Source organism: Bufo bufo, chromosome 8 (assembly GCF_905171765.1).
Source record: "Bufo bufo chromosome 8, aBufBuf1.1, whole genome shotgun sequence".
NCBI classification, from domain to species: Eukaryota; Metazoa; Chordata; class Amphibia; order Anura; family Bufonidae; genus Bufo; species Bufo bufo.
The window spans coordinates 136,157,727-136,170,214 of NC_053396.1; the positions used below are offsets into that span (position 1 = coordinate 136,157,727).

A 12,488-nucleotide genomic window follows, 5' to 3' on the forward strand; every position below is an offset into this window, starting at 1 on the left:
CGCGGGACTTCGAGTAATAACTTCATAAATTAATTTGTACTGTTAAAAAACATTTCCCGAACTCTGGTTCGGTTCCAAATGGTACCTTAGAACTGAACCAGAGTTCGGGAAATGTTTTTTTACAGTACAAATTAATTTATGAAGTTATTACTCGAAGTCCCGCGAGACTTCGCGAAGCAATATCTTTGGTCCATTGGAGCAAAATACATTCTAATACTGTACGGATCTCCTGCTCCGTACAGTATTAGAACAAAGTTTTATGCAAATTGACTTTGGATGTTTCATCCGAAGTCGATTCGCTCATCCCTAAAAATAACGCATAGTATAACCACCCATTGTGTCTGTTGTCCTGATACCCATTTTATTTTACAGCTTTACCCTGATTGGATATGTAATGATCCACTATCAGTTATAGAAAATAGGGTCACTTACCCCAATACACAGTTATTCAAAATTCAACCACTGTTCAGACTGTACAGTATAAAAAGGATATTTAAAATCACATACTCTATTAAAGGGTTAGCCACTGTATAGAGAAAAATAAGTAAACTTTACCTTATATACTTTATATCACACTTCCCTGTGCAAATAAAAGCCGCCGCCTGCACACGTATGCACTGTGACCCTAACGGACGCAGCGTTTTCTGTATACATACAAAGAAACATATTGGCGGTCTTGTGATTTACCCGCAAGACTGCTTTCTGTGCTGTCCACACTTCTGCGCAAGTCCAGCGCTTGGACAAATACAGGCGATTCTGCTGCTTGCATCTGCGCAAGTCCTAGACACAGGTTGGCTGCCTGGATCAGCAACCCCACAATCGAGTACATTTATTCAAGGTGTTGTGCCAGACAAGTGGCGTTTACAGTTGCAAATTTTCACGCACACCGAATTTGAGTTATATTTGACATCTTTTTGCATTTCTTGCTACATTTCAAAAGTGGCAGGAGAATGGGGCTTCCAGGTGGGGTGCGGCCTCCCAAATGCCCCATGGTTTTTCTATCATTTCCACCAGAAAATGCTGTAAAATATAGTTTCAGTTCTACACTTGTTTAAATTTCAGTTTCTGGTGCACAGGAAGCCAGAAGATGCACCAAAAATGTTAAAAGGCTTGTGTCTCCTAATAAATTTGGCACATCTTACTCCTAAGAAACGCCGGTCTTACTAAATCTGCCTCAATGTATTTAAAACCACACTAGCGGCTGATGAGATGTCCCCCCAGTATGTTTCAGAAAAATCACGGATAAGCAGCACAACGAGCCTCCAGATTTGGGTTTAGCCAGAAACAAGAACCTTGGTGCATGCATTGTCACCCAGAATATGGAGTGAAGAAACCCGCAGCAATGAAGGGGTTTACTCAATAACCAGCTTGATAAAGACTTCCTGTCACCTGGACTTTGGGTATAGAGCTGAGGACATGGGTTGCTAGATGGCTGCTAGCACATCCGCAATACCCAGTCCCCATAGCTCTGTGTGCTTTTATTGTGTAAAAAAACGATGTGATAGATATGTAAATGAACCTTAGATGAGTCCTGTCTCCTCCATGCTTGAGAGATGAGTCCAGCGTTCTCGGACCCTGAGCCCAGCACCACCCACTGTGAAGGAGCCCAGCACCGCCCCGCATCCTCCTCCTTGCTCCCCGACGTCACAAAGCTAAAGCGCCGTAATCTCGCGATGCGCAAGCTAGAGCATGCGCAGTGTCGGCATAGTGTTCCTTCCCTGTGCTGGCATCAGTCTCAGGGAACGAACTGCGCATGCTCTAGCTCGCGGATCGCGAGATTACGGTAGCTTTGTGACGTGACAATTTTGTGGAACAGGTGCAGACCCATTCATTTCTATGGGGCCGCAAAAGATGCGGACAGCACACCGTGTGCTGTCCGCATCCGTGGTTCCGTAGAAAAGAAAAAGCATGTCCTATTCTTGTCCGCAATTGCGGACAATAGGCATGCGCCATGTGCCGTCTGCCGCAAATTACGGAACATACACGGCCGGCATTCGTGTTTTGCGGATCCGGTCGTCTAAATGCACCCTAATGTGTATGGCCAGCTTAGAAGGGTATCCTGGTTTCATGAAAATGAGGAGCTGTCCTCAGGATAAGTAATCAATTTCAGATCGGTGGGGGGGTCCAACTCTTGGCACCCCACTGATCATCTGTTTGAAGGGGCAGTGGTGCTCTTGTGAGCGCTGCATCTTCTTCAATGTGTACCTGCTCGCCGTCGGCGGTGCGTGAGTGCCCCTTTAAACAGCGTATAGGCTGGGGTGTTGAGAATCGCACCCTTACCCATCTCATATTGATTACCTATCTTGAAGGTAGATCAACAATATTATGAAACCGGAATAACCCTTTACGCGTCATGTATTATATCCAGTTCTATTGTGAAATTATCAGCTGCCACACTATGGTGGAGCATTACAGTTCTTGGCAGAGGAGAAATATTATAAGGCTCCTCTGGTATTAGTATACGAGCTGTAGGCAAAGAAACATAGACGTATAATGTAATGCCTGCTCAACTACAGGATGGTAGTTGGTGCGGTGAACTGGTGGTTCACTGCTAAAGGATTAATGTGGCTTATTTATGCACTATGTATCTTAATAGGCTGTATATGGTAAGGAATTAGTTAACTGGCTGTCACGGTCTCTCCCATGACAGGGGTCAGAAGATCTAAGAGACTGGCTGCACGTGATGCGATCTGACAGACTCTTTGGTTTCACTTGTTTCTGTGTTGTTGCTGGTTATGACCACACCTCTGGTCTCAGGTGTAACTTAAGTGGTCATTCCTACTCCTCTATTTAGTCTGGTCTCACCCATCATGCTATGCGGTTGATAGCTCCTTTTTGGTTGTGGAAGTTCTCCTCTGAGTTCCTGCTCGTCCGCATACTTCGGAGTTAAGTGTCTTTTCTTTATTTCTTGTTTGTTGTATTCCCCTATCTTTTGGTATTAGGCCTGAGGGAGTCTCCTGTTTACTACCCACACCGCGCCGTGACACTGGCAGTCCTTAGTGATAGTTTCTGGGTAGTGTGCTAGTCCCACTCATGGTGTTTGAGTTCTTGCTAAGCAGGCCAACAGAGAAGACGTGTATGTAGTTGCTGGTGTATAGGCTAAACAAGAGGAAGCAGAATTCTCCTCCAGGAAGACGCCATCCCGGTGAGTGTAAGGCTACCAGAAAAGCACCTATGCTAAGAACCAGCCTCCGAGGGAGACAGAACAGACTATTTTACAGAAGGTTGAGGACCATTAAAGAGGAACAGTGTGTGGACAAGAAAGTCAGTAAAAAGTAGAGAAATATTAAGGCAAACTGCACGCTTTTGGCCAATTGGGAAGATTACTTGTATCCGATTACTTCTATAGTATCTATAGAAAGGGATAAAAATCAAAGTTACCCCCTCCGCCCTGCCTTTGGGAAAAGCCTACCCTGTGATGTACCTGAGAATTGGGCCTACTACCTTCATTGAACTGTGCCACCCATCATCTTCAGTTTGCTGTTATAACCAAGCCAGGCTGGTTACTGCCTCCCTAACCCATAGCCCCCTCCACCCCAGTACCCATCCAACCACTATCAGTAGCCCCCAAGTTCATGGTGTGCCCCAAGGGGAGGAAGGGTTGCACCCCTTTCATCACTGCACACATCGCATGGGGAAGCTTTGGAGCGGGACTAGCCACCATGAGGACTACCACCCCCCTCGTCCTCTGCCACACTCTCTCCACTTTGATTTACAGACAAAGGTGCGATGATCTGCACACTGCCTGGTCCTGTCTAAGTGGAGAGGACGCGGCAGTTGCAGAGACATAAGAAACTCTAGGTGTCATGGCAACGCCCCCATTGCTCCTAGGGGCTCTTTTGCATATAATAAAACATAATTTTTCTCAGTGGGTGTGGCAGAGTCAGAGAAAAGCCACAGGGATAGCCGCCCGTTGGTACCAGCCACGGGAGACCTAAATGTTGGACTAGATCTATTAGAACAGGCTGGAAAATTCCTTTAAGAAATCTGCTTTCTGTCCAATCAGAGCTCAGCTTTCGTTTTCTAAGCTTAAAATGGGCAAAGGAATCATGAATTCTAACAGGTTGCTATTTTGCCACCCACTTTACCATCCCGCCCCCAAAACTTTCCACCTCCCTTGGCTATTATAGGTGACCTTTTAATGTCTTCTCCATGTTTGAAGGATTCCAGGAAATAACTAAGCTACCCCAAGTCTTCACACAGCCATATCATCTTCTGCTCCCCACTCAGAGAGATGCAGACATAAAACCTGGAAATCACCATCACTATTGCCACACATGTCCCTCGCCTCCTCCGAGCCCACCCGTCCCCCTCGGCTACATGACCGCGCGGTGCACTGTGGGACTTGTAGTCTTGGTCACGCCCTGCTTCCTTTCTCCACAGTAGTCCAGGGAACTACAACTCCCGTCGCTGACTTGGCGGCTCCAGTGTCTTGGCAGGTTTGCTGCTTACGTGTCTGCGGAGCCCAGGATGGTGAGGAAGATATGAGACCGGTACCGACAAGATGTGGCTGAGACCGGAGGAAGTGCTCCTGAAGAACGCCCTGAAGCTGTGGGTGACCGAGGTGTCTAACCCGTACTTCGTGCTGCAGAGGAGAAGGGGCTACGGAGAGGAAGGAGGGGGGCTGACAGGTACGGAGGCTGCACGGACGGGGCTCCGCCTGTGGCTCCATTCTAAGCGCTTATTACACACCTGTTAACCCCTTGTATGCCTTAAAACACTGCTTACCGACCGCTAGCGCTCCAGCTGGTGCAAAACTATAACTCCCAGCATACCACATCCTTGTTTAACAACTGTCAGGGCATGCTGGGAGTTGTAGTTTTACCACGGCTGGGACACTACACCACAGGTTGTAAACCAGTGCACTATAGCAAAGCCTTATCACTAATAGCATATTATGGACCATTGACACGTATTGTTCAGTCAGCGTGCGGGCTCCGGGCGTGCGGGCTCCGGGCGACACGGGCGTGCGGGCTCCGGGCGACACGGGCGTGCGCGCTCCGGGTGACACGGGCGTGCGCGCGCTCTGGATAACCCGGTGTGCAAAGATCTTACGCCTCAGTCAGAACCATTTTATGAGGGGTTTTACATTGTGGCCATATTGACTATTTCCATGGTCACGTCAAACGGCATTTCACATTTTCTGTATAGAACGAATCACAATGAAAAAAAAAAAGTCCCATTACTTATCGTGTCCCGATGCCGCGAGCACCCGGTATTGTATTCCAGAGCTGCAATCACAGTTCTGCAGAATTCAAGGTGAGAGACGAGCTTGATTCTGTGGGACGCTCTAAGGAAAGCAAGTCTCTGGATTAGGGGTGGGCGATATGGCCTAAAACCTATATTGTGATATAATTTTAAGCATGTGCGATATATATCGCAATATATTGTTTTCTATATTGGGGGGTTGTTTAAACTTTTTATTTTTACTTTTTATTTAATAACTATTAGCCTCCTTAAGGGCTAGAACCCTTGTCATATTCACCCTAATAGAGCTCTATCAGGGTGAATAGGACTTTACACTCTCCCTGCTGCCCTGTGCTTTGTGCAGACAACAGCAGGGAGCTGACCATGGCAGCCAGCCTATCATGTGCCCCCAGCCTCTCCCTCTTATAAGCCCCCTCTGGTAACTCAAACCCCCCCACCCCAGTATTAATCATTGGTGGCAGTGGCCACAGGGTCCCCCTCCCCCCATCATTGGTGGCAGTGGGCAGTTCCGATCGGAGTCCCAGCAGTGTAATGCTGGGGCTCCGATCGGTTACCATGGCAGCCAGGAGTCACGCTACTGAAGTCCTGGCTGCGATGGCATGTTAGTGAGCAGCATTATACTCACGTGCGCCGTGGCGCCGGTCGCCCCTTCTTCTGTCTGTGCGGCGCATTGCTAATGCTGAATTATAGAAGATGAGGCAAGGTGTTGGGGTGTGGCTGACAACAAGCTTCTTGACCGTTTTCATGGGCAACCAGCAGAATTGCGGATGCAGCCTTGGGATATGTAGGCTCGGGATCAGTCCTGTGTTCAGACTACGGGGGTTTTCTGAGTTATTTTAAAATGTGCCAGGAATTGTGATAAAATAAGAAAAGAAGCTATGCTCACTGGTTTACTCCCACATTGCTCTAACACCGCACTCCGGTTCTACCTGCCGGTCTTTGTTTATATGGCTGCAGTGGTTATATGGGGGGAGCAGGGGCATGTTACCGGCTCCTTGAGACCTCTGCAGACTTCCAGCGCTGCAGGTAAACATCCGTCACATGGGCCACTGCAGTCAATGGCTGGCTGCAGCGGTGATGTGCCTCCCAAGTGGCATGTCAGTGGGTCACCAGGAGCAACTGGACTTGTATTTCTTTATTGAAGACGTTTCGCTAGTCACCCGACTGGCTTTGTCCATTCGAATGGCTCATACGAGATTTCTCCCTCACTAAATACTGGTGACTCATGCTTCAGCCATGGAGGTAAGGTGTTGATTGCATGTGCATGGCTTAAGCTATTAGGTGTGATTAAACTGCCTCAGGAGAGGTGTTAGAGCTGCATTGTAAGTGGCAGAGAATAGATGCCGCAGGCCTCCTCCCCTGCCTAAGCTTGGTTCCTCCAATTTAAAGGAATTATGCCATAGTTATAAAAAAAAAAATATGAAAATCTAATACCATGCAGTACAAGACAATCTCTTTCTAAAAGAAAAACCTCTGTACCTCATATTGATCCTGAGATCTCCTCATTCTTTTCTCCAATTGTTCTGGAGGGGTGTGCACTTTCGCAGGGGGCATGCCCTTTTTTACTGCAGCTGGTGGCAGTGGAAGGATGGAACTGAGCATGTGCTTCCATAGAAAAAGAGCAAGCAGCAGGTGGCGCTATACAGATAGAGTTCAGTAAATAGCTCTGTAGCCATACTAACATTATCATTACATGTAATTGCAAAAGTATTCACATCAGGTGCTGGTTTTAAAAATGTAGAATGTTTTTATGGGGCAACCCCTTTAACCTAAATAGCTTCTTTCACACCTCTGAACAGTCCTCCTCTGTGTCTAAGATGCAAACTTTGCTGTCATCAAACCAGGGGACAGAGGACCTGTCCCCTCTCCTGCCATGTCTGTTGTAGTAGCTACTTCCATTCCCCATGTAATAGCCATTCTGAAACATGTTTTCTTTTAGTGCCATTCCTTTATTATTCTTGCTAAATGTTTATGGATAAAGGTACAGATGGGTGTCACCAGTTGGGGGGGGGGGGGTGTCTCTGCACAGTCTGACATTAAGCAGTCAGTGCTGCCAGTGTCAGACAGTGCAGGGACACACCCCTAACCAGTAACTCCCATCTGTACCTTTTATACATAAAAGTCTAGCAGGAATAAGAGAAGAATGGTACAACATAGAGTCAGTAGAATAGTTGCTCCAGAATTATTATTACATGGGGATTGGGGAATGCAAGTGGTTACTAAAATGGACATGTCTGAAGAGGTGACAGGTCCTCTAAGATGTAGGTACACAGCTGAGTTCTGTCCTATTGTCTGCCACTTACAGTGCTGTTCTAGCGCCTCTCCCGAGGCAGTTTAATGTCACCTAATAGCCTCAGTCTTGCAAATGCAATCAACACCTAACCTCCATGTTCTGACTTATTACCACTGATATACCATGACCCGGGTTCATGAGAACCTACACATTTGTCACCAAGTTTCATTAATTTTATTAACCCCTGATGTGAAGAGATTCTGTGGTTTATCAATGTCATTTTTCTTACGATTCCTATTTGGAACTTCTTCATGTAGCAGGACACAAGTTAGGTTACTTTCACATCAGCGGTTTTGCTGGATCGGGCAGGGCTCAGCACAAACACTCCCGTTAGGATAATACAACCGTCTGCAGCCGTTATGGACGGATCCACTTGTATTATCTCTAAAATAGCCATGATGGCTACGTCAATGGGGGACGGATCCGTTTTCTTTTGTGTCAGAGAAAACAAATCCATAACCATTGACTTACATTGTGTTTCATGCCGGATCCGTCTTGCTCCGTATCCCATGACGCACTCAGAAACGCTGCTTGCATCCGTTTTGTGTGCGTCATGGGAACGGCAACGGAACAGAATGCATTATGGCGCACTCCGTTCCCTCCAGTTCAGTTTTGTCCCCATTGACAATGAACGGGGAGAAAACGGAAGCGTTTCCCTTCGGTTCTGAGATTCTATGACGGATTTCAATCCTGGGAAGGAAAACGCAGATGTGAAAGTAGTCTTAGTAATGGCTGCAACTTCTTGGCTCGAAGGACTTGTAAATAGTTAATGGACTGCAGCTCTTGTCACGGCGAATGTCACTAGTACTGAATGCTTTACTACGTACGTGTTTGTGTTGTAGCTGCAATTTTCTTCTTTTCACAACCTCCCTTATTTATTCCACGTTACTGGTCGCCGAACCTCTATGTTTGGTGGTGGTTTCCTTTACTGACATAGGAAAAAATAATGATGTTTTGCCCCTGGAACCATTTTAGGAGCATTTTATCATGTACTGAAGGGTTTGTCTGAGGTATAAGAAAACACAATGTGATAAAATAATAAAAGACCATATATTCACCCCTTGGTCCCCAGTGGTTTCCAGCACTGAAGCAGCGGTCCTCACAGTCTGTGTTTCAGGCTGCAGTGATGATGTAGCTGTGTATGGCACATGGCTGCTGCAGCCAATCACTGGCCTCTCCAATCTCGTGCCATATACCACTGAGGCCAGTAGTTGGCTGCAGTGGTTACATGCTGTAGACAGCCTATAAACAGGAACTGGAGGTAAGCACCAGAGCTGCTGTAAACTAAGTGGTGCGTCTATGCTGTTTTATTATTTTATCACTTTGGGTTGCACTGGAGGAGTTTTTCTATAACTCGGACTACCCCTTTTAACATAGTTGTTACAGGATTTTATATGTGGTAGTTTTTAGCTACCTGATTGGTACCACTTGGCCGCACTGTAAGGCTATTTTCACACTTGCGGCATTGTGAACCGGCAAGCAGTTCCGTTGTCGGAACTGCCTGCCGGATCCGCCGATCTGGATGTGACTGAAAGCATTTGTGAGACGCATCCGGATGCGGATCCGTCTGTCCAATTGTCAGGTTTTTGTCTTTTGCCTGATCAGTCAAAATGACTGAACTGAAGACATCCTGATGCATCCTGAACGGATTACTCTCCATTCAGAATGCATTAGGATAAAACTGATCAGTTCTTTTCCGGTATTGAGCCCCTGTGACGGAACTCAGTGCCAGAAAAGAAAAACGCTAGTGTGAAAGTACCCTAATATGGACCAGAAGGTATGGGCTGCAATGTCCTATGCTCATGCCCTCCTACGGGTCAGTGGCACAGAGCACCCCTTTACTGCTGTGTATTGTGGGAAAATCTACGAGTTCAGCTCAGTCATCAACACCTACTGGGATTTTAGTGGGAAATGCCATTCACGTGGCGTTCAGTGCTTCATCACTGTATTACGGTGGCACTTGGCAGAACGGGCTCTTCTGTTTTCATTGATGGGTTCTGGGGGTGGTTCATATTGGAGACACAGACTGGCAATGTTGTGTCTGAAAAGCTGCTGAAACAGTGGGGGAGGAAGATCACTTGGCAGACAGAAGCGCGGCTATGCCAGCTTTCTTTTTTTTTATAATACATTACTGCATGAGTCATGTACGGGAAATAGGTATTTATTCACCGAGCAACGGGTGCATTTTATACGTATAAGGCTACTTTCACACTGGCGTTTGTTGCGGATCTGTCATGGATCTGCACAGACGGATCCGTTCAGATAATACAACCGTCTGCATCCGTTCAGAACGGATCCAGTTGTATTATCTTTAATAATCGCGGCATGTAATATTCCACTAACAAGCAGGTGATTGCCGGAAAGGAGCGTTTCCTTCCTGAAAATCCACAGCCACTTCTGCTGGTCTAATACCTGCGTAAGCCGCCATCCCCTGCCCGATGCTACTAAATACATGGCTTACAGGCCCCTTCAAACAGCTGATCATTGGGGGTGCTTATTGTCGGCTCCCCCACGATCTCAAGCTGGCGGTCTATCCTGAGGACATGCCATTAATAGTTTTCTGCCCAAAACAAAGTTTCTTTCTGTGATTTTCCTCCTGCCTGATATTTGTATCCTAATTTGGCTGCTCAAAAGAGTCGCATGAAATCTCCCTACCCTCAGCATTAATTAATGTAGGAGCATCAGCCACTTATGCACTTGGCCAGCGACCGCCGGTATCTCCTGAATTCAACTTTATTGCTATCCTCGGGCTGATGATACAGTTTCATACTGTGGCGCAGGCGGCAGTATTTTGTGCTGCACTGTGGTATTTGGTGCTGCTGGGGTCGTATTTTGTTCAGCACTATGGTATTACTGGCCCCGCCTACTTCTGTCACTTTGGACCAATCTACAACATGGGGCCACTTTTATTTTTTTATTTTTATGATTATTATTTTTATTATAATTTTTTTCTTCCAGGGCCACTTTAAGTTCCCAATCCGCTCCTGGCCAGATCTGTCTCAAAAACGTATTCCCCTGTTGACTTCTATTGGGAAATGGGATGCTGCAGTTCCTGACCACATCACGACTTCGCCGTGTGTCCATAGGGGCCGTAACTGGGTCTTATTAAGTAATGAAGACCGCACTGTTCAGTCAGTCTGCATTGTTCATGGCCGCGCACAGTATTGAAGGTGCTGCATGGCCATTAACAATGCAGACCGACTAATCGGTGCAGTCTCAATAGATTAACAACCGCACCATGTGGTCGTAGCCTAAAGCCAGTTTCTTATTACCAGACTAGACCAGTGACACAGGTCAAGGAGTAGCTTCTTCCTTAGGTCGTGTTTGCATTCGCGTTCTAAATTACGTTATAGTGTTCCATTATAATGGAATTTTAGGACAGAATGCAAAGCAGAAACCTTTAAGAGGCTTTTTGTTTTGCTCCATCCTAAAACATGTCTGGTGGCACTTATAAGGGCTCCGCGTTTTTCCGTTATTCATGACTGTAAAAAAGTCCTGTTGACAGGACATGATGGAATTTATAACGCGAATGCGAACCAGCCCTTACTCATAGCCTTTTGTGTCTATATTACATCTGTGCATGGCTATATGAGAAGGTCTAATAGGGTTCTCTTCTTCTCCCTGGATTGCCATCACCTCTACCCTGCCACCCGTATCTCCCCATGGGCCATGTCTCTTAGTATCCCATTGGTGTCAGTGATTAATAAATCAACGTTATCTCCCCTTCCTCTAACATTTTCCATGGTCCTAACGATGACATTGCTGCGAGCGTTTAGATTCTACTTATTTTTCACCGGTCATGGCCATACATATTAAAAGGTGGAGATATCCTGCCGGGGACAGAAAGATGAGTCTCGGGATAACAAGGCCTTACAGTGTAGGTGAGGGGATTGTATAAATGCATGTGTCATCTTTCTGTGTGTTCATTAGCATATTATTCACACATTCGGGGGTCTTAGAGAGACTTACAAACTGAGAGCTAGCCTGGTAGAACCTCATCCACAGCCACGGCTGCACTTTACCTCCAAACTAAAACTTGCCCTATTCCTTCCTTCCATTGTGTGTAGTATGTAAGAAAAGTCAGGGACAGATTTACTATGGCAAATGCACTAGAATTCCAACCCAACTGGAACCGGAAACCCTGAGCTTTAAATGTTACGCGCTTTAGACACTTTGTCCAGACGCTTTTCAAAAGTAATGTGAAATGCGTCAGATTTATTAATGGCGTGCATGAGTTTTTTGCGTAGAATATTGGTGTAAATAATCAAGAGGTGGCCTATGGAAATAAGCAAAATATATTTCAGAGTGTGCCACCTTGACAAATTTGTCTCGTCCAGGTCTAAATTTTAGACAGTATTAATAAAACAGCTTTCTCGCCCATATTCCTTGGGGGACACAGGAAACCATGGGTATAGCTCTGCTCCCTAGGAGGCGTGACACTAAGTGAAAGCTGTAAGCCCCTCCTCCATCAGCTATACCCTTCAGCCTGGAGAGAGAGACTACCAGTTTTTGCTTAGTGTCCAAGGAGGCAAGACACTCCCTGCTTAGGCAGGGTTGTTTTCCTATAATTTTTTATTTTTGCGTTATTTGTTGTTTTTAATTCGGTTTTTTTCTACTTACAGGGACAACAGAGGCGCACTAGACCCCTCTGTTTTCTCCCGGGGTTGAGTCGCGCCAGTGCCGGTAATACCGCACTGCCGCCTCCCCCACAGAAGACAAGGTGGACCAGGGCAGCCTCGCTCCCCTGCGTCCCGCCAGCTCAAGGGTCGCCCGCACGCCAAGTCCCTCCCCCGGCTTCCTGCCACTGCGGTGCCAGTGGCTGAAGGGGTGACCCTGCTGGATGGATTGAGGGCGAAGACAGCGTATGGTGAGAGTGGCTGCTCCAGCCTCCCCTTCCCTCCCTCCCACCGCTGCTACATCTCTCCGTGGTATCCATCAACCCCCCCCCCCTCCCCCATGGGCATATCGGGGCCGGCAACTTTACCGG

At 46.8% G+C, this 12,488-nt stretch overlaps 1 protein-coding gene across 1 annotated transcript in view; it reads left to right on the forward strand.

Moving 5' to 3' along the window:
* The first annotated feature begins 4,396 nt into the window (after window positions 1-4,396).
* TBC1D8B (TBC1 domain family member 8B) overlaps window positions 4,397-12,488 on the forward strand; it is a 68,029-nt gene continuing 59,937 nt past the window's right edge. The window contains exon 1 of the mRNA XM_040442357.1: window positions 4,397-4,631. Within this exon, the coding sequence (XP_040298291.1) occupies window positions 4,505-4,631 (127 nt within the window). The 5' untranslated portion in view covers window positions 4,397-4,504. The remainder of the gene's footprint in view (window positions 4,632-12,488) is intronic.